Here is a 27,367-nt window from a genome sequence, read left to right as displayed (position 1 = left end):
GTACTAGGTCCCTTGCTTTTCAACTTGTTTATTAATAACCTGGAGGTGGGCATTGAAAGTACTGTTTCTATTTTTGCAGATGATACTAAATTGTGCAGAACTATAGGTTCCATGCAGGATGCTGCCACTTTGCAGAGTGATTTGTCTAAACTGGAAAACTGGGCAGCAAACTGGAAAATTAGGTTCAATGTTGATAAATGCAAGGTTATGCACTTTGGCAAAAATAATATAAATGCAAGTTATACACTAAATGGCAGTGTGTTGGGAGTTTCCTTAAATGAGAAGGATCTAGGGGTCTCTGTAGATAACACGTTGTCTAATTCTGGGTAGTGTCATTCTGTGGCAAATAAAGTTCTGTCTTGCATAAAAAAGGGCATTAACTCAGGGGATGAAAACATAATTATGCCTCTTTATAGGTCCCTGGTAAGGCCTCATCAGGAGTATGCAGTCCTTAAGAGGGACATAAATTAGCTGGAGAGAGTGCAGAGACGTGCAACTAAATTGGTTAGAGGGACGGAAGACTTAAATTATGAGGGTAGACTGTCAAGGTTGGGGTTGTTTTCTCTGGAAAAAAGGCGCTTGCGAGGGGACATGATTACACTTTACAAGTACATTAGAGGACATTATAGACAAATAGCAGTGGACCTTTTTACCCATAAAGCGGATCACACACCTATGACTAAGCGTCGGAGGGTGCGAAATGCGTAAGGTGGGATATGTGGGGTTAGTATGTACCGATTACTTTTTTATATGTGATTACCAATAAATGATTTGTTTTTACTCTAAGAGGCCTTGGGACATATATCTTTTTTGATATAAACCTTTTTGCAGATTGAACTGGGACGGATCCCTTTGGCCTGCTTGAACAGTCATATGGACTCCCGACCACCCAATTGACATAGGTCACAAAGTGTGACATGAAACCTGACCCTAAGTTAAGGCCCTGTCTTAATGTGTTAAATAACTCCAAACATTTGAATTCATAAATCTTCATTCCCGTTCAGTTTTAAAGTTCCCTTTTAGAATTAAGATCTGCATGTCCTGAAGACTGATTTTGACTGCAGAAATGTTGCCCCACTGGTGTATCACATGATTTGGTATTGATTTTATGTCTGTGATGGTTCATCCTTGTGCGCAATATTTGTCCTGTTTCACCAATGTATATGCCTCCTTTATAGCACCTAATACATGTAATCATGTATACCACATTGGATGAAGCACACAAATAGTGGTCCAGAATGGTGTAGACTTTGGTGTATTCGGAATTGCAATTTGATTTTTGCACAGGATGTATTTGCAGTTTTCACATATGTTGCTGTTGCAGGGAAATGAACCTCCTTTAGTTGTTTTAGGAAGAACACTTCTGACAATCATATTCCTCAGATTAGGTGGTCATCTATAAAACAAGAGAGGTAATTACGGGAATATTTGTTTTTGTCTGGTATCTGTAGAAGCATGGGTTGCAGGTCTCTGGCTATTTTTCTAATAATGTTCAGTTGTGGGTTGTAGGTAACTCCACCACGCCAATTTTACCGTTCTTGAACAAGGCAGTACCACCTTTGCAGGTAAATGACATTGACTCTTGCACTGCACCGATAATGGTTCAAGGGGACTTATAATTAACCTATCCTTGCATACTCTAACTGAGGATGAATCTGCAATTATTGGCAAAGGGTTGGGTTTCATTCCTACCTATGAGACTAAACTGTTCGACTGGAAAGTTGATTTCTTCAAGTTTGTGAGACGTTTAAAACTTAAACTGCATTTTGATAAAATTGTTATAAATAAAGACGTGTGTAATACTGCTGACAAATTTAAGCCCAGAAGTGATTTCATTCCAGATGTCTCTAATGATACTCTTAAACAGTTTGAGGGGGTAATACTGCATGCGGTTGAAAAACTATGGGATAAGCGTAAAATACATTGCCTAAATATTACCAAACGCAACCGGGTTGCTTAACAAAATCTAGAGAAAAATCCTGAAATAGTAATTAAAAAAGCTGATAAAGGGGGTGGAATTGTGGTTCTAAATCGAAGTCAGTAATATAAATGAGGCTTTGACACAACTTAATAATACTGACCATTATTTAAAACTTGATAAGGACCCCACTTGGGATATTAAAAAATATATTGATGAGATTATTACTAGTGCATTTGATTCGGGCATTATTACAAAACATAATAGGGATTTTTTGATTACCAATTCCCCATGTATTCCTGTTTTATATTTATTGCCCAAAATACATAAACATTTACAAAATCCTCCTGGGCGACCCATCATATCGGGTATGGGATCCATCTTGCAACCCCTCTCTAAGTTTGTGGATGCATTCTTACAAGATATAGTTAAAACTATTCCTGAATGCCTAAAGGACACGACTGATTTTTTGTGTAAACTGACGGAACTGACACATGTTGAATCAGAATGGATTGTATGTAGTATAGATGTACAATCGTTATATACATCTATCCCACATGATGAGGGGATCCATTATATAGAACAAGCACTTCTTTCTACAAATACACCTCATAATATGATTTATTTTTTGATTGATTTACTGACAATTGTACTTCGTAAAAACTATTTTCGTTTTGATAAAGAGTTCTATATACAGACGCAAGGGACTGCTATGGGGAGTAATCTTGCCCCTAGCTACGCAAATATTTTTATGCATTTTATTGAACAGACAACAATTTTGGGTTTTTTTTAGTTCAATTACCACAGAGAAGGACTGCCACAATCACAAAGATGGGGATCTAATGTGGGGGAGTTTACTAATATACAGCAACTGTGGCTTTGGCGCCCTATGTACCAGATACAACATTTCTTAACTAATTTTTTGTCAGGTTTACTGTAATTTATTTTGCAATCATATCATTCATACACGTTTCTTCCACTTGTTTTGGACCAGATGATATTGTAGGCTTTTGTAATATTGTTGCAATGCTTGCTTGATGTTGTCTTCAATTGGCCCATGCAGTGTACAGTTCAATATATTAATCTCATATTCAATCTTCTTGTTACTGTAAGATAACTTGATAAGATGATTTTGAAGCCTTTCAGCAGTTCTGAAGCATAATTTATGTGAAAAGTGGCTGTTGTAGGTATTCAGAGTAGGATTTATGAATTGAAGTCCTTTTGGAATCAGGTTTTCTACTAGGTGCTATACAGGAGGCATATACATTGGTGAAACAGGACAAAAATTGCGCACAAGGATGAACCATCACAGACATAAAATCAACACCAAATCACGTGATACATCAGTGGAGCAACATTTCTGCAGTCAAAATCACAGTCTTCAGGACATGCAGGTCTTAATTCTAAAAGTGAACTTTAAAACTGAACAGGAAAGGAAGATTTATGAATTCAAATGTATGGAGTTATTTAACACATTAAGACAGGGCCTTAATTTAGGGTCAGTTTTCATGTCACGCTATGTGACCTGACTGAATCCAGACTCCTGGACTATTTACAACCCACCCTAATTCATTATATTATCTCTACAATTGATCTCTATCTATCTGTAATGTCCTAATTTATTGCCCATGAATACCTTTCACTGATCTAACAGAAAATATGCTGTGCCTTTCTAGCTTTCATTTGTATTTTGCCTGAAGAAAGGGCCTTGGTGCTCCGAAAGCTTGCAATGTATTTTTTTTATTGTTAGCTAATATAGGTATCACTTCTACAATACTTTTTGTATTTGTTTGTTTTTTCATTTGTTATTTATACTTCTAATGAAAACTCCAGTTGTGCATTGTGTCACAGCTTGAAATTGAGTTTACTGATCGTAGAACTTGCAGATAATCCCTAACTTTGCACTTCTCCACATACAATTTTCGGCACGACTTTGGGTCTTCAGCACAGCGGGCCCCCACTTTAGCCCTGGGCCCAGTACAGGTGTACCCCCTGTACCCCCCCTGATGGTGGCCCTGCACAGAGGCCACCTGGTATTTTATGACACAGTGTTGCCCTTCTAATTTGTGATAAACGATGGCCCCATATAACATATGATAGCTTTTATCATTTCATGACACAGTTTTGTGTCACCACCAATTCATATCACACCATAACTCCTAAACAGCTACACAATAAAATGTTCTAGCTAGGAAATAGAATATTTATTGTTTCAAATGCATGTGTCAAGCAAAGAATACATCTAATGTTTGTATACAAAAACTTCTGTACACCATACATGGCTCTTTTGCCATATATGGTATACAGTGTTGTAGGATGTTGCTTAACAACCATATAAGCTGGCAGACCTTTGTCTGACAGCTTATATGGTTGTTAAACAACACCCTACCGCCCTCTTCTTTACTAAGTACTCTCTATTCTACTAAGAATGCCATAGCTCTCTGCATCAAAGCAATTAATAATCAGATTTACTGTATTAGGATTTATTTCTTTTACTTTTTTTTTAGTTCAATTACCACAGAGAAGGACTGCCACAATCACAAAGGGGCAAATTCACTAAGATGCGCCAGGCGCAACTTCGCCGCACTTTGCCGCACTTCGCCAGGCGTAGTTTCGCCAGGGCTCCGCAAATTCACTAAAATCCAAAGTTGTGCACAGGGGTAGCGTAAGGTTGCGGAGTTGCGCTAGCGTTGATTCGCTATATAAAGCGAAGTTACGCTAGCGAAGGCTAATTTGCATACGGCGCGAAATTCTAATTTCAATGGAGGAACACGTATCTGCACTACAAATGCCTAGAAAACCTTCAAATCAGCAAATAAAAATTTTATTTTGCCCTACACATGTGCCCACTGTCTAGGTAAGTTGCCATGAGTCAGGAAATGTAGTGGGGAGGAAGGGGAGCCCCAAAAATTTTTCGATCTTTTTCAGCCTATCACCCATCATGTAGAAAACACGCCAGCGTTTTTTGGGACTTAGAAAAAAAATTTACTTTTTTTTAAACAATCCCTATCTACTCTATTGCGCTTCGCCAGGTCTGAGGTGGCGAAGGAAGTCTAGCGTAAAAGGTAGCGTTCAGTACACTGCGCAAGTTAGTGAATTTGCGTAGTTTCGTCGCTAGCGAAAATCCGCCTGGCGTAAGGTTGCGAAGTAACACTAGCGAAACTACGCCAGCGTTCGTTAGTGAATTTGTGCAGTAGCGAAAATGCCAAAGCGAATTAACGCTAGCGTTCGGTGCTTCGCGGCTTAGTGAATTTGCCCCATAGATGGGGATCTGATGTGGGGGAGTTTACTAATATACAGCAACTGTGGCTTTGGAGCCCTATGTACCAGATACAACATTTCTTAACTAATTTTTCATCAGGTTTACTGTAATTTATTTTGCAATCATATCATTAATTTACCATCCTCTCAATTCACGCAAAAGTACTGGTAAAAATATAATTGAAACATTTAGTATTAAATCTAACATGCTTCTGCCTTTCTCTTGGCCACCAGACTTTTGAAGATTTTTTGGTTCAAATGATCTCAGGTCAAGACGACAAGAATAGTTCAATTCATCATCTGAAATTTCTTCCTCGCTTGGGTTCAAATATATCTGTTCATCTCTTACCTGTGAGCAAAAAAAAGAGTTACAGAGGGGACTCATAAGAGGAATTAAACAGTTAGGTATTCGTATAATTTCAAGGAAATGTAAACCATCAAAACACATTCATGTAAGATTGATCAGTATGTTCCTCTGAACACATTTGCAATATAACCAAACCAAGCACAGGTGTGATGACCGACCTGACAATCATGAGGAAATTTCATAAGTAGAAAGTCTTATTATTCTGGGGGTTGTGGGAGCAAAGGAATTTTCCCCCTCTGAGGCAAATCAGAGAGACTTCAGATGGGGGTTTTGACCTCCTCTGGATCAACTAGCAGTTAGGCAGGTTATATAAAGACTTAAGGTTCAGCATGATGAACATGTGTCTTTTTTTCAACCTAGCTTACTATGTTACTATGTTTCCACCATAGCATTCCAAATGATTAAGAGGTCACCATTATTAATACAGTAAAAAAGCTTTCACCCAATCATTTATTCATGGCAAGGGTTCATATAACACATTTAGCAATGTAAAGTACAGGAATTTTAAGTACAATATACATTCAGACATAGTTAAGAACTTATGCTCATGAATACCTGCTAAAGTATATATAGTTGACCCAGAGCTACTAGGTTAAGATGATTCAAATTACTAACTTGTAACAGGGGCCAATATCTCCCGTGCCTCATCCGTTGTTAACTCTTGAAGTACTACCAACCTTATTATTTTCCACAGCCTTCTACTGAAGAACAGCAGCACACTCACAGGCTCAATCTCCCAACCTTTTGCAGAACATTTCCTGTAATAGCACAATGTCAGGGGGGGGGGCACATTCGCATGCACCCCTCCTGGGCCCTGGCCGGCTCAATCAAGCTCTTATCTGAAAATACAGTCCTTTACAAAACCTACTCTCTTCTTCTGACCTCTCTTCTCTCATCATTTCATTACATTCCCGACTCGACTTTTCTCAAGCTTCTGTTTGTCCCTGTATCCAATTATGTGGAATACAGAAATATAGTTAGACTACATCTAGCAAAGCTCAACTATAGGTATCATTCCAGGTACGTTTGTCATGCCTGTATTACATGGCCACCACCTTTGAGACAGCTTGGTATGTACAAAACTAGACTTTGGAAATAAAAGTGTATGAGTTTACAAAGATCCCAATACCCGTTATTATTGGGTGTTCAGATGGAGCCTAATTTGCTTGATCAAACGAATTGAAGGGTATTGAACAGTTCTTTACATTTATTTGACTGTTTTAAACTAGAGCTAGTGTATTGATATGTATCTTAAATCTTCTTTGTGATATAATTAGAATGACTCCTTGCCCTTTCTTTTAAATATTTCTCATAACAATATTTTTACCTTTTTTCAGTCAGTTATCTTTTTTATTTGTTCTTATCAGTCCCTCATTTCCAAATCACATTTTTGGGTGGAGTGGAAAACTCATCTCTACTTGTCTTTGAAACAAGTTAATGAGTGAGTTTCTCAAATGAACTGGACACTTTCAGTATAGTACAAATATAGTTAAAAAATCTTGATTTGAAACATTTTTTGCCTATATTTCAAAACAATACATGTGTTATTTTCAGATTTAGTATCAATGCTTTTTAAGGAATAGTTCAGTATAAAAATAAAAAATGACTGAATAGAGAGGCTGTGCAAAAGACATAATGTTTTAATATAGTTAGTTAACCAAAAATGTAATCTATAGAGTTTATGTCAAGTAGAAACAAACGAAAAAATTGCGGAGCATGTCGGTCACTGAATCTTTAAAATCTTCATTTATTTGAAATTGTTAAAAACATGAATGACAATGACATGTTCCCCCTACGCTTAACGCGTTTCGTGGCGTCTCGCCACTTCCTCAGAAGCATAAGGTATGCTAACCCCCATATTGGTTAATATAGCACCTCAACAAGCAGACACACCCATGGAAACGCCCATAAAAACATTAACCCCAGAAGGTTTATACATCAATAAATTAACCCCAAAGAATACAAAATATACATAATAAGACACATACACCCATCCTAACAAATGCTGGACAAATTGAGTGTTATAAATTTGCTACTGTGAAAATAAGGGAGGAGATATAATATACAATATTTGATAATGGTTATATAGTATCTTACGATTAAAGCATCTCAATGTAGCAAATTTGGAGCTGTCTGACCTGTTCTTAAAGGGGTGATTTTAGACAAATAGCGTGTTATGGATATAACATATTATAATCTCAAAATAATCTCAAAATAACAATAGATAAATATATGCTATGTAATATACAAATATGGACACGCTAGGGAATGCACTAATTGCAGAAACAAGCGAGTTCCCACTCTCTGTTTAGCCCTCCATAATTTTCAGTGGTTTTCAACTGGTATATCCAGTAAGCCTCGAGGCGACATAATTTTTGATCTAAATCACCCTTTCTCATATCTTTTCGTGGTCTGTCTATAATTTGAAAAGTTACACATGATGCGCCCTGATGCTTGTCAATTAGATGCTTTGCTATAGCTGACTTAGTATCCAGACGTTCCACAGCAGACATATGTTCTGACACCCGAATGCTAGCTGTCCTGATAGTCTTACCTACATATTGGGATCCACAGCTGCAGGTTGCCATATATATAACTCCTTTTGATGCGCAGTTAAAATATTGTTTGATTTTAAACTCTGCGCCAGTTACCGTGCTGTGAAACGTTTTGGATACTTGCATGAGTGTACATGTTTTACATCTGGTGCGTCCACACCTATAGGAACCTTTGTATTTCAGCCAGGCACTCTCATCACTCTGTGCTTTGGTGGTATACAAACTTTTGGATATGTGTGCTGCTACATTTTTGCCTCTCCTGTAGACAAAAGATGGTGCACTTTCCAGGATCTTTCCTAGAATCGGATCCTGGAGTAAAATACCCCAATGTTTTTTGATGCTACCTTGAATATGGTGAGCATCACGACTATATGTTGTGCAGAAGCGAACACCAGATTATCCCTCATACTTGGCTATTTTGGATCTAGAATGTTTCTCAAGTTCGGGGTTCTGTTCCAAAAGTTTATTGCGGTCAGCTCTGACTGCCCTCTCGTAGGCTGTTCTTATATCTTCCACCTTATAACCCCTTTCAACAAAACGATCCCACAACATCATTGCTTGTTCGTTAAAGGTATCCCAAGTGGAACATATGCGGCGGAGCCGCAAGAATTGTCCCACCTGGATACCCCTAACACAGGAAGCTGGATGAAAACTCTGTGCATGTAGCAATGTGTTGCGGGTTATGGGCTTGCGAAAGAGGGAAGAGGTGATCCTATCCCCTTGTGCCTGAAAAATGATGTCTAGGAATGGGATATCAGAAACATGCGTCTCATGGGTGAATTGTAAACACTTGACCGCGTTATTACAGTAATTGATGAAGGATGACAAGGAAGCTTCGTCCCCTTCCCATACTCCTATGCAGTCATCGATATATCTGTAAAAACATATGATCTGGTGTTTGAAGGAGTTCTGATCACTGAAAATGAAGGTTCTCTCCCACCAACCCATGACGCCACGAAACGCGTTAAGCGTAGGGGAACATGTCATTGTCATTCATGTTTTTAACAATTTCAAATAAATGAAGATTTTAAAGATTCAGTGACCGACATGCTCCGCAATCTTTTCGTTTGTTTCTACATGATATTGGCCTGGACCGGGGGCTCTTTGCGTGTAAGCACACAGGCTCGCTGAATCTTCACGTGCAGGTGAGAGAAGGGCGAGTGCTCCCATTTACTCTTTTACTACAAAGTTAATCCGGCTGGAAGAGCACCACCATACTACACCATTGATCACGTGTATATATTCAAGTGACTTTTTACGTACAATTTTTTGAATCAATCGATTTAAGCAATGAATGTGACTGGGAATGCACGTTTGCCGTTGGATGCACAACGTAAGAAACAAGCTGAACAAGTATTTGCCGATTCCCCAGATTTTAGAGGGGAACCTGGAACATGTATAATGAATGACATTGATTTGAAATTTATTTATCGTGATTTAGAAAGAGAGATGCGTAAGGAAATAAGGCTCTGGTGGGATGTTTGCTCCCTGGAGAATTACTTAAAATGTGAACGAATACCCAGAGGCCTCCGAATACGCAAATTCCCGTCAATTGATGCGATTTCTCCAGATTTTGAAAAGGCATGGAATATGGTGTTAACGGACTGCTCAATGAGTCTCATGCGATTGATTTTGGAGAGAGACAAGAGTGAGTTAATTGCCGCACAGAAGGAGATTGCATACCTGAATAGAGTTGTGTCTGATTCAGCAGACATAGCCACGGATCTCCCAGATTGGGCTTACATCAAGGAACAACTTAACAAATATGAATCTAACATCAAAAATCTCAAAAAAGAGAAGTTCCAAAGAGATAAAAGAGACTATGATAATCATGCGGTGTATGTGTGGAGGTTTGAGAAACGAGGCAAACGCCAATACAGACACGCCAGCGGTGAACAACCCAGCATGGGAGGCTATGGCGCTAATTCCACACGCTCAATTTTAAAGCCGGATAGGTCCGTGCAGTTTGCTGACCGCCAGGACGGAACATCGCGTCCTAGATCAATGTCCCCCGTGTTTCCTCACTTTCTTTTTTAGCTTCGGAACCGGAGGCGTCGGAGAGCGAGCCGGAGGACTACAGGGATCGGGGACATCAAGGAGAGAGATACAAGAACAAAGGCTACACGCAACGGGAACCGATCAACACCCGCAGCTCCACAAATCCACAAGGAGGGGGGGGCGCAGGAGCAATGCCAGGTTTCCATACAGGTCTACGAGGCAAGCGCAACAAGAAACATCGATGGTGAAAAATGTTTTGGGAAACCACATTTCATCGAATGCATTGGGGTGGGTTTCCGTCCTTGGACAGACTACTCTAGATCTACAAGTTTCGGGTAATATCTCTACTCCTGCTAAGGATAATGTCATTAATTTGTCCTCTTATGTTTTGCCGGCAAAGGAACGTTCTTTACTCTCACGGGGGTTGAACTATGTACCAGATGCAGCGAGTGACACTTTCGCTATGTTAATAGACCTTAACAAATTCGTTAGAATGTTGACCTTAAAAAGACATTTCGCCGTTAATATTCAGGAATGTGAAGAGTCATATGCTGAGTCTATTACTGAAGTAACAAATTTAAATAGTGTGGTTAACGATGTACATTGTATAGATGGTGGTACTAGTAGTACAGAGTCACAGACAGCATTTCCTACTAGTTTAAACTCTAATTCTAATTTTATCGATGAATGTGCTTTAGTTAATTTGGAAGACTTATTGAGGGAGAGTGCTGCCTGTGACTCTGAAGAACCCCCTATTACGCACACCGATCTTAGGAAACGTTCCAATTTTTACCCAGTACAGTCAAAAAATAATATTATAGATCTTTTTCAAAGATTGGTACGCCAAGATATAGAAGCTGTGGGTTTAAAACAACAACAGACGAAATCCTCTAAATGTAACAACCTAGATAGAGGCGAGTATAAGGCTCTAAAAACTTTGGCCGATAACAAAAGCATTGTAATAAAAAATGCAGATAAGGGTGGGTCTGTTGTTGTTTTGGATGCCCCAGTTTATGAGTTAGAAATTATGCGTCAATTATCAGATAAAGAAACCTATAGACTTTTGGATGCGGACCCTACCATAATTTTTCAAAATAAAATGTTCACCCTTTTGTCATCTGCATTAAATATGGGCATTATAACCAAGAGAGAATTCGAGTACATACAATGTGAAAATCCAGTTATACTGATTTTTCACGTACTTCCCAAAGTCCATAAATCTTTAATCAATGTGAAAGGGCGCCCTATAGTGGCCAGTATCGGTTCTTTAACCGAGAATTTTTCTAAATATGTGGACAATCTATTGTTACCCCTGGTTCTTGCACTCCCCACCTATTTGAGGGATACTACTATGTGTATCAACAAAATTTCTGGCTTAAGGTGGAAAGGAATTGGGCCTAAATTCAATCAAATTTTGGTTGGCAACTACAAATTTGTTTCCCCAGATACAGAATGAGTTCATCATGGAAGGGATAGATTTCCTGTTGCATACAAACTATTTTCTGTTTGATGGGCAGTTTTACTTGCAACTACATGGAGCCGCCATGGGGGCATCTTTCGCACCCACCTATGCCAATTTGGTCATGGGTTGGTGGGAGAGAACCTTCATTTTCAGTGATCAGAACCCCTTCAAACACCAGATCATATGTTTTTACAGATATATCGATGACTGCATAGGAGTATGGGAAGGGGACGAAGCTTCCTTGTCATCCTTCATCAATTACTGTAATAGCGCGGTCAAGTGTTTACAATTCAACCATGAGACGCATGTTTCTGATATCCCGTTCCTAGACATCATTTTTCAGGCACAAGGGGATAGGATCACCTCTACCCTCTTTCGCAAGCCCATAACCCGCAACACATTGCTACATGCACAGAGTTTTCATCCAGCTTCCTGTGTTAGGGGTATCCAGGTGGGACAATTCTTGCGGCTCCGCCGCATATGTTCCACTTGGGGTACCTTTAACTAACAAGCAATGATGTTGTGGGATCGTTTTGTTGAAAGGGGTTATAAGGTGGAAGATATAAGAACAGCCTACGAGAGGGCAGTCAGAGCTGACCGCAATAAACTTTTGGAACAGAACCCCGAACTTTAGAAACATTCTAGATCCAAAATAGCCAAGTATGAGGGAAAATCTGGTGTTCGCTTCTGCACAACATATAGTCGTGATGCTCACCATATTCAAGGTAGCATCAAAAAACATTGGGGTATTTTACTCCAGGATCCGATTCTAGGAAAGATCCTGGAAAGTGCACCATCTTTTGTCTACAGGAGAGGCAAAAATGTAGCAGCACACATATCCAAAAGTTTGTATACCACCAAAGCACAGAGTGATGAGAGTGCCTGGCTGAAATACAAAGGTTCCTATAGGTGTGGACGCACCAGATGTAAAACATGTACACTCATGCAAGTATCCAAAACGTTTCACAGCACGGTAACTGGCGCAGAGTTTAAAATCAAACAATATTTTAACTGCGCATCAAAAGGAGTTATATATATGGCAACCTGCAGCTGTGGATCCCAATATGTAGGTAAGACTATCAGGACAGCTAGCATTCGGGTGTCAGAACATATGTCTGCTGTGGAACGTCTGGATACTAAGTCAGCTATAGCAAAGCATCTAATTGACAAGCATCAGGGCGCATCATGTGTAACTTTTCAAATTATAGACAGACCACGAAAAGATATGAGAAAGGGTGATTTAGATCAAAAATTATGTCGCCTCGAGGCTTACTGGATATACCAGTTGAAAACCACTGAAAATTATGGAGGGCTAAACAGAGAGTGGGAACTCGCTTGTTTCTGCAATTAGTGCATTCCCTAGCGTGTCCATATTTGTATATTACATAGCATATATTTATCTATTGTTATTTTGAGATTATTTTGAGATTATAATATGTTATATCCATAACACGCTATTTGTCTAAAATCACCCCTTTAAGAACAGGTCAGTCAGCTCCAAATTGCTACATTGAGATGCTTTAATCGTAAGATACTATATAACCATTATCAAATATTGTATATTATATCTCCTCCCTTATTTTCACAGTAGCAAATTTGTAACACTCAATTTGTCCAGCATTTGTTAGGATGGGTGTATGTGACTTATTATGTATATTTTGTATTCTTTGGGGTTAACTTATTGATGTATAAACCTTCTGGGGTTAATGTTTTTATGGGCGTTTCCATGGGTGTGTCTGCTTGTTGAGGTGCTATATTAACCAATATGGGGGTTAGCATACCTTATGCTTCTGAGGAAGTGGCGAGACGCCACGAAACGCGTTAAGCGTAGGGGAACATGTCATTGTCATTCATGTTTTTAACAATTTCAAATAAATGAAGATTTTAAAGATTCAGTGACCGACATGCTCCGCAATCTTTTCGTTTGTTTCTACATGATATTGGCCTGGACCGGGGGCTCTTTGCGTGTAAGCACACAGGCTCGCTGAATCTTCACGTGCAGGTGAGAGAAGGGCGAGTGCTCCCATTTACTCTTTTACTAGAGTTTATGTCAAACATAATAGCCAGAACACTCCTTCCTCCTTTTCAGCTCTCTTGGTTTCCACTTATTGGTTACCAGGCGCCCCTGAAAGGGAAAACTTTTCTTTTTCAAGATGCTTTTGTTTAGCTTCAGCTTCAGAATTTTGCACTGAAATCCTTTTTTCAAAAGAGCAAACTTTTTTAATATTTAATTTTGAAATCTAACATGGGGCTAGTCAGTTTCCCAGGAGCCCCCAGTCATGTGACTTGTGCAGGGGTGCTTCCCAAATGAGGCAAGTTGAGGCTGTTGCCTCAGACGGCAGCGCCCCACTAAGTACCATGGGCAGCAAATAGCTGCTCCTGGTACTTTAAGAGTGAATTTCTGGGGGAGGCGGGGCAACAGCAACTGCTGCTGCCTCAGGCGGCGGAGGGGCCAGTATCACCCCTGGACTTGTGCTCTGATAAACTTAAGTCGCTCTTTACTGCTGTGCTGCAAGTTGAAGTGATACCACCCCCTCCCTTACGCCCAGCAGCCCATCAGCAGAACAATAGGAAGGTAACTAGATAACAGATCTCTGGTAGATATAAGAACAGCACTCACTAGTAAAAATCCATGTCACAATAGTAATTGGGACAATAGCCTGTCAGAAAGCAGTTTCATATTGCAGCACTGGCTCTTTCTGAAAGCACATGACCAGGCAAAATGACCCAAGATGGCTGCCTACACACCGATATTACAACTAAAAAAATATACTTGTTGATTCACTAATTAAAGTTTACATGGTTAGAGTGAATAATTTATAAATAAAAGCAACACAGTGTCAGGCTGTGGTGCCAGGGGCCCTCCAGGAAATGTAATTTCAAGGGCCCACCCCCAGTACAAAATAGCACCCACAAATAAATATCAAAATTAACAATTTTATTTAAAAAAAAAATTGGAATTAAATTCAAATATCTTGTTCAACTCTCGAATTTGGAATTTCATCACTGATCTGGTTTTTAGGGTCTGAATTGGTTGAATACCAATTGAAAAGTTGCTAAGAATTGGCCATTCTATAATATAATAAAAGTTTACTTAAAGGTATACTACTCCTTAAGAGGTTAAAAAACAATAAAGTTGAGATACAGTATCTAGTAGAATTAATTCAAAGGCAACTGGATTTTTAGAGTTTGCCAACACTTTGCTGAAGTTCAATGGCTTAAATGCCAGGGAATTCTCTACTACTCAGTTGAACTGAAGCCATTCGGATGAGTTATGAAACATTTTCAAGAAAACTCTAAAAGTCCAGTTGCCTTTGACTTAATTCTACTGGATACTGGCACACCTGACCCACCAACAAACCTGTGTGACCCCTTGAAATGTCATGACAGACACAGCATGACCACTTACTATTTCATGACAGACAGAGTGGCACTTTGGTATTTCATCACAGACACAGTTGATAGGCGCAGCGGTTTAACACCTGATTGGAGGTCACAAAGCAGAGTTGAGGTAGGGTTTGTATTTAATCCAAAATTATACTATACAGTGAGCACAATGGGCTAGCATCCTCACAAAATAAAGCGAGACATAACATTTCCAGCACATTATTTAGTAAAAGGCTAAATTGGATACAGGGACAACAAATGCATTCTACACAGGGAGAGGTTGTGACACTTGCACTTTAAGAACATTACATACAGTAAGAGGCAGTGGGTACTGGTACCTCTGGCAATTTATAGACACTATATAAACATGCTGAAAACATGCAGGTTAGGATGCATACAAGGCAAATGCTTTAACAATTTAATTTATAATCCACCCAGAACATTCGGTAGAAAAAGACCATGAAAGCATTAAGTATCAATCCCCCAGAAAACAAAATAGAATAAATACAGAGCTCCATGTATAACTCCACCAAACACACAGCAGGATATTTGCAGGTCCAACACAAACTGCAGCAGAGGCCCACTTTGCTTTTATCTTCCTTTGTGTACAACCTCTTTACATGTTTAATCTCTGCTCCTTTTCTGTTTACCAATAATAACTCCTTAGCACCTTTTATATTGCTCCTCTTGCCCTGTTTTGTTTCTTTTTTTAAAAATTCTTTATTTAAGTTTTACATAAGGGTGGGAGGGGTACAGAATGCAAGAAGGTGGGGGGGGGGTAGGGGATGATATATTACCAGACGTACAGGTTTGTTTTTCACAGTAAAGCAAGCATATTAACAATGAGTCATAACTCAATACTCAAAACTATCGATGGTCAGTAAATAGGGGTATCAAGTACCTATCACAGGGGTGTCAATGACATTATAATACATGGATAAACTATTGAGAGTCATAAGGTACACATATCAATCAATAAATAACTAAAAACTTCTTAATATAATTAGTGAATAAGTGAAGGGACTTAAGATACATAAGCCATGGGCACCATATTTTCCAATATTTATTACTTTGATTGTGTAAAATGTGGGTGATTTCCTCCATTTGTCTCACCTCTTCTACAGTAATGAGCCATTCGGTTATCTTAGGAGCGTCAATGGTCTTCCACTTCCTCTGAATTAATACCTTTGCTGCCTGAAGTAAGTGTAATGTAAGAGGGTTTGAAATCATTTTATTGGTTTCCTGAGAATAGTTCAGCAGTATTACCTCCCAATGTGTAACCTGTATATCAGTAGCAGTCACCTGGTTTATTACTACTAAAACTTTATTCCAGTAATCCTGTAAAGCTGGGCAAGTTAACCATATATGTGTATGGGTTCCCTCAGAGGCATTACATCTCCAACAAATCCAGGAACAAGAGGGGTACATTGTTTTGAATATTTTGGGTGTATAATGCCATCTCATAAGCAATTTATACAATGCCTCTGTAGTTCTCACAGCTCTAGTAGACTTACAAACAGATCTAAGAGTTTTCTTCCATACGTCCTGCGGTATATCTAGTTTAAGTTCCTTCTCCCATTCTAGACAAATATATCTAGAGCATGGAGATTGATTTTCCAGTAGTAAGAGGTTTGTTAAGGTTCCCTTTTTTAGATAGAAGCAATTCCCAAGTAGTTTCCTGCCTATTCCATTCTCTATCGTCTCTAGTTTGAATGTACCCGTGTATTTGGTTGTATCCTCAAATGTCTCTCGGATGTGTACCCCACTTCCTTTGGATGTCTGCCAAGGGGACCATTTTGTTGTTTCTAATAAGATCACTAAGCCTAGTTTCTCTGTCATTACACCTTCCCCACCTCTTAAAAGCTCCCTTATCCATACTTGGCTGGAATTCTGGATTAAACAGTAAAGGTTGATGGATATATGGGAGCTTTGTTAAACCAAATTTTAGTTTAAATTTGTGCCATACTGTTAAGGTGGCCCCAATTAGGGGGTGTTGTGATAGTTTTTCTGAATGTGATCTTTTCCAATCCACAGGTTATGAACTGGAAAATCCACCATCATCTGGTGCACAAAGAACACCAATCTTTCCTGTTTTCAACCTTCAACCATCCCAATATCCGCACTAGGTGAGTTGCTACATAGTACAAGTAGGAGTCTGGGAGGCCTAAACCGCCTTTGTCTTTTATTGTAGTAAGTAGATTGTGTTTTAATCTAGGATGTTTACCTCCCCATATAAAACGAGAAATTAGAGATTTCACTGATGAGAAAAGGGACTGAGGCACCAGTATGGGGATGACTTGGAGGAAGTATAATAGCTTAGGCATCAGTATCATCTTGATAGCCTGTATTTTCCCGAACCAAGATAAGTGTATTTTCTCCCATTTACCTATCAAATTCTGGAAAGACAATAATAGAGGTAAATAATTGTCCTGATGGAAATTTTGTTGGATTGCTTTGGCTTTTGTCTCTAAAATGTTCATATTTAACAGCTCAGAGTTGAGTAGTTGACCTTAAAGTTTGAGAGGTCTCCAAACTTACCCAGTAATGTCATCAGTTTTGGAAGAGAAAGATAAGGTTTAGTAATGGATAGTAAGAGATTGTCTGCAAATGCAATACATTTAAATTCTCGGCCACCCACTATAATTCCTGAAATGTCTGGGTCATTTCTGATATAGGCAAGTAAAACTTCCATAACAAGAATAAAGAGAATCGGCGACAATGGGCAGGGTCCCACTGTGTATTTGTACTTGTAGGAGATACGATTCCATTAACTTGAATTCTTGCCATAGGATGTTCATAAAGGGCCATTATTCTCTTTATTATTTCAGAGCCAAAGCCAAGCAGAGTTATTTCAATAAAGAGCCAGGACTAGTGATGGGCGAATTTGCGCCGTTTTGCTTTGCTGAAAAATTAGCGAAACGGCGAAAAATTCGCTAAACAGCGCCGGCGTCTCCATTTTTTGACGCCGGCGTCCGTTTTTTCGAAAAAAAAATGTAGACGCCGGCGAATTTTTTCCGCGGGCGTTTTGCGAATTTATTCGCTGGCCGCGAATCGCGCAAATCCGCCGCAAATTCGTGCCTGGCGAATAAATTCGCCCATCACTAGCCAGGACACTCTATCAAAAGTCTTCTCGGCATCCGTAGTAAGTATGATAGAGGGTATATTTTGTTTTTTTGGCATATTCAATCAATGAGATAAATCTTATGATCATACCTTTGTAACTAAAAAACCCCTCTTTGTAAATACATGCATCTGCATAGATTACTTATATGACAGGGGACCAGGGAATGTGCATTGATCAATCTCTCTTCTTTTTCTCTATGTCTGTAGTTAATTTGGCCAGATCAGTAGCACTTACATTGTATTTTAGTACATTTTTATTTAGCCATGGAGTGCTCCCACAACCTTTCCTTTTTGAATTTTATAATCCTCCATGGCCTGGGACTTTGAAATCAAGAGAGGATATCCTTGTAAAATGAGGTGCCTGACATTAAATTAATAGCACAGTCATACGGTCTGTGCGGAGCTGAGGGTAACCCCTCAAGGGCGGTTGCTGCTAAAGCTTGTGTAGAATCAGGACATGAAGTCCTACAATGTAACAATTCCCCTGTAACTCAATTAATCAGGGGGTTGTTTTCCCGTAACTATGGAAGGCCTAGAATCACAGGGGAATGGAGACAGTAAATGACAAAGAAGCAAATTTCCTTAGTGTGATTCCCCACTGATACAAGGAGCCTTGTCAACCTGTCCCGTAAACGTCTACCATTAATCACCAGTAATCTGATTGGCGGGACTAAAGACCTAGTGGGAATACTAAGAAATTCCCAGCCGCCCCAGAATCCAGAAAAATTGGACACTCAATGCAACCCTTATCCCAACTTAAGAGTACCAGGAAAAAAAATAGTTGCTGGTTGCTGTTGGATAGTGTCCAGTCTTGTAGAAAGTCCCTGGAGACACTGGACAATCTGATCCTGCTTAGCCTCCTGTTCTCCGATTCTTTGGAGAAGACTTTCCAAGATGGTCTCAGTTGTGACCATAGAAGCAGCTGCTTCATTCCTGATTTTTTTTTTTTAAATGGGAAGAATGATTCAGGAAAGTGTTCTGTAGTAGTTGGAAAAACCAATAAAACTTTGAACAGATTGGGGACTAGTGGGAACTTGCCAATCCAAGATGGCAGAAACTTTCTTGGAGTCCATTGAAATGCCCTTGGAAGAAATTATGAAACCTAAAAATTCTACAGACTCCTTTTCAAATTTACACTTCTCCAATTTAACATGTAACCAATGGGTTCTGAGATGGACAAATACTTTCTTCATGTGAATTTGATGTTCCTGAAGAGATTGTGAAAAAATAAGGATATCATCAAGATAGACCACTACAAAAATATCCTGCAAGACATCATTTGCAAAGTGCTGAAACATAGATGGTGTGTTCCAAAGTCCCAAGAGCATAACTAAATACTCATAATGCCTGTAACGCATGCGAAAATCAGTCTTTCACTCATCCCCCTTGCAGATCCTTAATAAATGATATGCCCCACAAAGGTCAAGCTTAGAAAAGATCTTAGCACCTTAAGGTGTGAACCAGAAGGGTGATGGTTCAGAAACCTTTTCAGTCTTTCTTTCACGCAGTCTTCTACCTAATTGAATAGCAAGGAGAATCAGCTCTTCCAGAGAGCAAGGAATTCCAACACAAGGGAGTTCATCCTTTAAACCTAAAGATAGACTCAAACGGAATTGATGTTTTAGCGCTTCCTCATTTCACTTAGTCTCTGCAGCGAACTCCATAGCATAATCCTCCACAGGCCTTGGCTGAGAGCACGTAAAGCAGCTTCAGCAGCTGTGTGGTGTGGATCGTCATAAAGAGTAGCCATGGCCCTAAACAATGCTTCCACAAACAAAAGTGCAGGGTTCTGCTGGTCCATGAGATGAAATGCCCAGGATTGAGGTTGCCCTTGTAGCAGGGAAATGACAAATTACACCTCCACCTGTTCCATAGGATATGACAGGGGCTTTAAAGTGAATAAAAGATTACAGTTATTTAGAAAAGCTCTGACTTTCTTTCGATCACTACAAAATTTCTCAAGAAGTGACAACTTAGGTTCAGAAGCGGCAGATGAGGACGAAGTACTTGGCAGCGGTTGACTCAAGGCAGGGGAGGTGCAGCAACAGTTTGCATATTCCGCAATTGATCTTGAATCTAGTTATAACCCCCTTGTAACTCTTGGACTGCTTGGGTGAGGGCAGCCAGGTGTTTTTTCAGCTGACCTAACACAGATGAACCCTCAGCTAGATCCATGGCTAGGTTATACTGTTAGGCTTTTGTATAGGTCAAGCGTGGATAAAGGACTCACAAGCTGCTTCCACAAGCAACAGACTAACCTGAAGTTGGGAAAGGTAGAATGCGCAGTAAAAAGAGGCCAGAGAGTCCAATCAAATATCGAAGGGTAATGCACGCTGAGGTCAGACAAATCCGGGTCGAGGGCAGCCAGCTCAGGTGCATAGTGGGGGTCAGGCAGAGGTCAGATGCAAGAAGAGTTCATGAGACAAAATGCCCAGGATTGAGGTTGCCCCGTAGCAGGGGAATGATAAATCCCACCTTCACCTGTTCCATAGTATATGACAGGGGTTTTAAAGTGAATAAAAGATTACAGTAATTTATGAACGCTCTGAATTTCTTTGAATCACCACAAAATTCCTCAGGAAGAGACAACTTAGGATCAGCAGCATAAATTCTTTTTAAAAAAAATGTTACTATAGAAAAAAAAAACAAAGACAAACTACATTTTTAAAACGCTAAGTCTTTATTAAGAAATAACTTACCGAAACTTTGCTTGTGCTCCTCTTCAGAAAAGGTGACACGGTGACAATCTATCATAAGGCGCTCGATTTCTCCTCCCTGGCTATAAGGAAAGCAGGGAGGAGAAATCGAGTGCCTAATGATGTATCGCCTTTTCTGAAGAGGAGCACAAACTAAGTTTCAGTAAGTTATTTCTTAATAAAGACTTAGCGATTTAAAAGTTTAATTTGTCCTTGTGTTTTTTTTTTTGTTCTATACTAACAAATTTTTTTTTTTTTTTTAAAAATTGATGTTACTGATCCTTTAAGCTTAAATTTTATCTTTTGTTACTATATAACTTAATATGACTATACCCTTGTTTGTGTACCCACCTTGAAAAGCACTGCATACAGTGCTATATAAATAAATACATTCAGGTTATTTTATATGTCAAATTCAAAATTAAACCATACAGTATAAAAAAATGAGATCATTGATAAAATAAATGTACAAACAGAAATAAAGGTATGATTATTTATATTTCTATTGAGCTGGAGAGAGTGCAGAGATGTGCAACTAAATTGGTTAGAGGGATGGAAGACTTAAATTATGAGGGTAGACTGTCAAGGTTGGGGTTGTTTTCTCTGGAAAAAAGGCGCTTGCGAGGGGACATTATTATACTTACTTGTAAAGTATAATCATGTCCCCTCGCAAGCGCATTAGAGGACATTATAGACAAATAGCAGGGGACCTTTTTACCCATAAAGTGGATCACCGTACCAGAGGCCACCCCTTTAGACTAGAAGAAAATAACTTTCATTGGAAGCAACGTAGGGGGTTCTTCACAGTCAGGACAGTGAGGTTGTGGAATGCACTGCCGGGTGATGTGATGGCTGATTCAGTTAATGCCTTTAGGAATGGTTTGGATGTTTTTTTGGACAGACATAATATCAAAGGCTATTGTGATACTAAGCTCTATAGTTAGTATAGGTATGGATATATAGAATTTAATTAAAAGTAGAGAGGGGTGTGTGTATGGATGCTAGGTTGAACTTGATGGACTTTGTCTTTTTTCAACCCAATTTAACTATGTAACTATGATGAAAATTAAATGTATATGTAAGGATGGGCGACTCTAACCTGCTTTGCATTTTTTTAAACACATTTTTTTTAGAGCACAGTTTTGTGTACAGGCTTTAAGGTCTGTCTGTTTCTGATTTTAAGAATTATGGTCAAACATCTAACAACAACAATTTTGCAAGTTTCTAAAATATTTTTGTTTTGTATATTTCTATGAATGTGTGGGCGTACATGTATGTGTTGTGTATTTATATGTTTTGTTTTGTCTTGACTTTAATGTAAAAAAAAAGACAGTGACGTATGTCACTAAGCAAGAGACTATGATTTTTCATGACAAAATTATAAAAATTAAGAAATGAGTTGATAAAAAGCATCTTTAATGCCAAAATGCTGTCATGTTTAACATAGGTACAACAGCTGCATTAACTGAACTGATTTCAAAACAATGGACAGCAAACACAAACACAAATGTTTTGGACATTTTCAAACAGAGAATCTTCAGCAGGCATCAGTTTACTGTTTAAACCTTTAAGTGCCACAGATCGTAGAATCTACGTTCTGAGGATCAAAGGACCAAAGTGCCACAGATCGTAGATTCTACGTTCTGCAGCACTTCCGGGTTTGAGAGCGGAGGAGCGGCTGTTAGAGCCGCTCGCTCCGTTCCTCCTCGATCCCCTGCCCCTAGGCAACGAGCAGAGCAGGGGATCGAGTGGCCCCTGGGGCACGATCGCCCAGGGGCACGAAAGCAGTAGCAGGCACGTGTTACTTACGTGTCCTGCTGCTGCAGCCTGCACTGCGCCGTCGAGCTCCGCCCCCACAGCACAGGAACAGGCAGATCATCGCAGAGCTCTTCCTGGGACCCCTCCACATCGTGTGCAACACTCTTCAGCGACTTTTTCAGGTTAGTGCAACAATTACACACACAAACACACCAACACACACCTATTACAGTTATACACACTTAGATTCACACTTACACATACATTTTTGGGGATCAGGGGGGTCACTCACACTCCCTGCACTCACACACACGTGCACACGCACACACGCGCACATAACATGTAATTTACCAATTGTACACACGCACACGCACATATATGGCTTTGTGGCTTTTTTTTTTCTTTCTTATCGCATCGTCTCTTTTTGTTTTATTGCCATTACGAATAGCGTATTCGCTAACCGTACTGTGCAATACCTTTTGTATGTTATTTCGGTGATTATACTGCAATTTTGGTACATTTTTAGCCATTTTATTGCATTTTCAGCTGTGCATATGTTGTGTTCACTTGTTTCTGTCCGTATAACCTATTTTGCCCAGCTAAAATATTCAAACTGTGATTCTGACGGCCAATTACACTAGTCTGGGGAAAAAAAACTTTGATTTTTGTGGTTTTATTGGATTTATTTGCATTTCACTCTTTTCTGTCTTATTTTGTTTTGCCTTGTAAATTTTATCTACTATATATCCATTTGAGCGTCTCCATGCGCCACATAGTTAAGTATATCTATGCATATTGGGCATCAAAGTGTTCAGTAGACCCCTGCCGTTCATATTTAGGATGTTTTATGCTGATACGTTCCGAAATGTGGGGCATATAATTGGGTAAAATTCAAGCATTGTGACGATTTTCAGAAATTTGATAAAAACCTGTTACGTTCAGCATTGCTTTGCAGTTTGGCAGTTTGCAGTAGAAACACATATTTACCCATATTGGATTCGTCAGAATGTGTACTTTCTGAAAATATATGGTTTTCTAGGGTATCTGTACTGTTAGGGGGTCTTATGTCGCGTAATACATATAACAGGTGCTTATATTGCAGCAGCCAGTGCGTCAATTGTGAAAATGTATATACACTATTGTCTTTTGGGCGTCTCTGTGCGCCACATAGTTTGGTATATCTATGCATATTGGGCATCAAAGTGTTCAGTAGACCCCTGTCGTTCATATTTAGGATGTTTTATGCTGATATGTTACAAACTGTGGGGTATATAATGGGGTAACATTGAAGCTTTGTGACAATATACAGAAATTTGATAAAAACTGTTATGTTCAGCATTGCTTTGCAGTTTGGCAGTTTTCAGTAGAAACACATATTTACCCATATTTGATTTGTCAGAATGTGTACTTTCTGAAAATATATGGTTTTCTGGGGTCTCTGTACTGTTAGGGGGGTCTAATGTAGCATAATACACATACCAGGCGCTTCTATTGCAGCAGCCAGCGCGTCAGCAGTGAAAATGTATATACACTATCTTCATTTGGGGGTCTCAGTGCAATTTTCAGATATTTCACCAAAACCGCCAATTTTGAGAAAGCCTTGCGACTCAGTAGTTTGGAGCAGAAAGGCATGGGTATCCATTTTAGATTCTGTAGAATGTGTACTTTCCAAAAATATATGGTTTTGGGGGTAAAACTATATTTCTGTGTTTTTACCCCACAAAAAAGGCAGTCAATGTGTTGATTTTTCATTAGCTGATGTATTATTCAAATTGCAGGTGAGTGATTGCTCACCAAAGTTAATCACATCTCAAAGGAGATAATTAACTGATTAAAATACAACTGTCACTTAAGTTAAAGTGCACTTAAATATGAAGTGTGAGAATTGTCTGAACAGAAACCAGGTCTGGGGATACTGAGCAAAGTACCCCATCTATTGCCCACTGGTCAGCAAATTCTTTCAACCGACCAGTAAACACTGCGTGGGTGCACTCTGCTCGGATGCGGGAACGCACCAGCACTCGGAACAAGACCTCTGCTGGCAGAGGATTCCCACCTTCCAAACATTGCTTTCTAGATTTATGGATGACTAATTTAGCTAAAGCCAGGAGCAAGTTGGAGAGAAGGTCTTTCTCTTTATTGTCCCGGGATACTGGGCGTCCAAAAATATAAACATGAGGGGAAAAGTGTAACCAGAACTGCAGGTAAAGCTTCCTCAAAAGAGCCAATAGAGGTTGCAGTCTGGCACAAGTAAAATAAGCATGAAACACAGACTCTCCTTTGCCACAGAATGGACAAGCAGCTGGGGAGTCTGTAAAACGAGCTAAATACTCTCCCGTGCTCAATGCACCATGCAGCACTTTCCAACTCAAGTCTCCAGTTGGTCTAGGCACCAAACTGGAATAAAGAGCTCGCCACTGAGGTCTTTCACCCTCATTAAGCACACGTCTCCAGATGGTATCATATCGGGAGATGAGGGCAAGGAAGTGTACAGTGTGAAGCATTAGAGAGTACAACAGCTTTCTTGTTATATAATGAAAGCGTGTCAATGGAAAATTCTCCAACTGGCTCAAGTTGGGGGAAGGAGGTGCTTGGGGGGATTGACGGGTTTTAGGTGCTATTATTATGCCTGGAGGTGAGGAGTTCCAAGGTGGACGTGGCTCTCCAGCATGTAAAACCCCATCAATGAAGGTGTGAGAATCAGGAAAGATTGTGTCCTTGATTTCCTTGAGAAGACGGTGTGGAACCCTAGTGGTGAGGAATCCCATGCGTTGCATAACTGCTTGAGAGTCCACCCAATCTGATTTCTCAAAATCCAGGAGATCTCCAACTCTGGTTAACCGAGCCTGGCAAAGGCGACGTCGGATGCTGATGGATTCTAACATCCTAGTCTTAAAAGATGGATTGTAAAGTAGGGGCTCATTTAGAATGTCGTCCCCTTCAATGGCTCCTTGCCTTAACACGGATACCATGCTCCAGGTCTTTAGCGTGTCTTGGTAGTAAGCCGGCAGGGTTGAAAGGTTTCTTAGGAAACCCTCAGGTTCAATTATAAACAATTGCCGGTCATATCCCATATTTCGTACCTGGCGATAAAAACTCGATGCTAGAGTACACCACTGTGGAGAAGGATCTGCATACAAGTATCTCTGTATTTGCTGGAGACGGAAGGTGTGCACTTGAGAACGTATACACACGACTCCCTGCCCTCCCTCTTTCAACGGGAGGCTTGAGACACCTGCAGAAACCCAATGCTTTCCTATCCAGAGAAAGTCCAGTAACCTTCTCTGGATCTTAGCAATGAATTCTTGAGTTGGGCTAAGACATATCAGCCGGTACCAGATCTGAGAGGCCACCAGCTGATTAATCACCAAAGCTCTCCCCCTCATAGAAAGTACTTTAGCAAAACCCTTCCACATTCCAAGGCGCATTAGAACACACTCCTCAAGTTCAATGAAATTCTGTGAGACAGGATACTCCTTAGCTGATAGGTAGACGCCTAAATATTTCATGATTTTACTCTCCCACGAGATGTCACGAAAAGCAGGAGGCAGGAAATCTACCTTTAGAGAACCCTCCAGAAGGCCTGAGCTCTTGGACCAGTTGATCCGGGCAGATGTGGCAGCAGCGTAGACTTCTTGACACTCTTGTGCCCGCTCAAGATCAACTAGGTCCTGGGCCACAAGAATTACATCATCAGCGTAGGCTGAGAGAACCACCCTCATGTCAGGTTCTTTGAGCACCAGTCCTATGAGCCTTTTCCTTAAGAGACACAGGAAGGGCTCAATGGCCAGCGAGTACAGTTGTCCCGACAAGGGGCATCCTTGCCGAACTCCTCGTCCAAAGGCCAGAGGTGCAGTCAGAGACCAGTTGATTTTAACTAAACACTCTGCAGAGGCATACATTGTTTTCAGGTAGCCCACAAACTGTGGGCCAAAGCTATAGGCTTGCAGAGTGCCTATAAGATATTGGTGATCCACTCTGTCAAATGCCTTCTCTTGATCCAGAGAGAGAAAAGCAAGAGATAGACCAGTCCTTCTCGCAAAATGTAGTAAGTCTCAGATTAAAAAGACATTATCAAAAATTGTCCGACCGGGGACTGTATAGGACTGGTCAAGATGAATCACCTCTGCCAGCACAGATTTGAGCCTAAGTGAGATAGCTTTGGCCATGATCTTATAGTCTGTGCTAAGCAGTGAGACTGGTCTCCAGTTCTTAATAAGACGGAGATCCCCCTTCTTAGGAAGTAGTGATAACACTTCTCGACGACACGAAAGTGGCAACTCACCTTTCTTGAAAGCCTCAGTTAGGACCCTATGGAAATCAGGGCCCAGAGTATCCCAGAAGAACTGGAAGAACTCTATGGTCAGTCCGTCAAGCGCAGGAGATTTATTGTGGGGCATTAAACGGAGTGCTTGAGAGAGTTCATCTAGAGTGATTGGTGTTTCCAACCTCTCTTTTCTCCTCTCACTGACCACTGGAAGCCCATCCCATAGCTCCTCACAGGCATCTGGAGAGATGGGATCTGGAGAAAAAAGGTTTTGATAGAAGGACCGGGCTCTGTCCCGGATAGCCTCCGGATCCTCAAGGGGGGTTCCATCCTCCGCAAAAAGGCATGTGATTTGTTTTCGGTTCCCCTTCTTCTTCTCCAGAGCATAGAAGAATCACGAACCACGATCCATATCACATAGTAACTGCATCCGCCTTCGCACAAAGGCACCACGAGCCTGCCGTTGTTCCATGTTACGCAGCGCTTCTTTCCTTTCTAGATATTCACACTGAAGGGCTTGGTCCGCAGAGCCTGATAGCCTTTGCTCAAGATCAAGCACCTCCCCATTCAGTGCC

The 27,367-nt window shown here is 40.1% G+C and overlaps 1 protein-coding gene across 1 annotated transcript in view; it reads right to left on the bottom strand.

The window, feature by feature from the left end:
- Positions 1-5,268: 5,268 nt before the first annotated feature.
- The window catches only part of LOC108713984 (dipeptidase 2), a 440,550-nt gene continuing 418,451 nt past the window's right edge, over positions 5,269-27,367 (bottom strand). The window contains exon 11 of the mRNA XM_018257771.2: positions 5,269-5,528. Within this exon, the coding sequence (XP_018113260.2) occupies positions 5,316-5,528 (213 nt within the window). The 3' untranslated portion in view covers positions 5,269-5,315. The remainder of the gene's footprint in view (positions 5,529-27,367) is intronic.

The sequence above is a fragment of the Xenopus laevis genome, chromosome 4L (genome assembly GCF_017654675.1).
Source record: "Xenopus laevis strain J_2021 chromosome 4L, Xenopus_laevis_v10.1, whole genome shotgun sequence".
In the NCBI taxonomy this organism is placed as follows: domain Eukaryota; kingdom Metazoa; phylum Chordata; class Amphibia; order Anura; family Pipidae; genus Xenopus; species Xenopus laevis.
The sequence above is the reverse complement of the archived record's forward strand: the minus strand, read 5'-3'. Positions and strand labels throughout refer to the sequence as shown.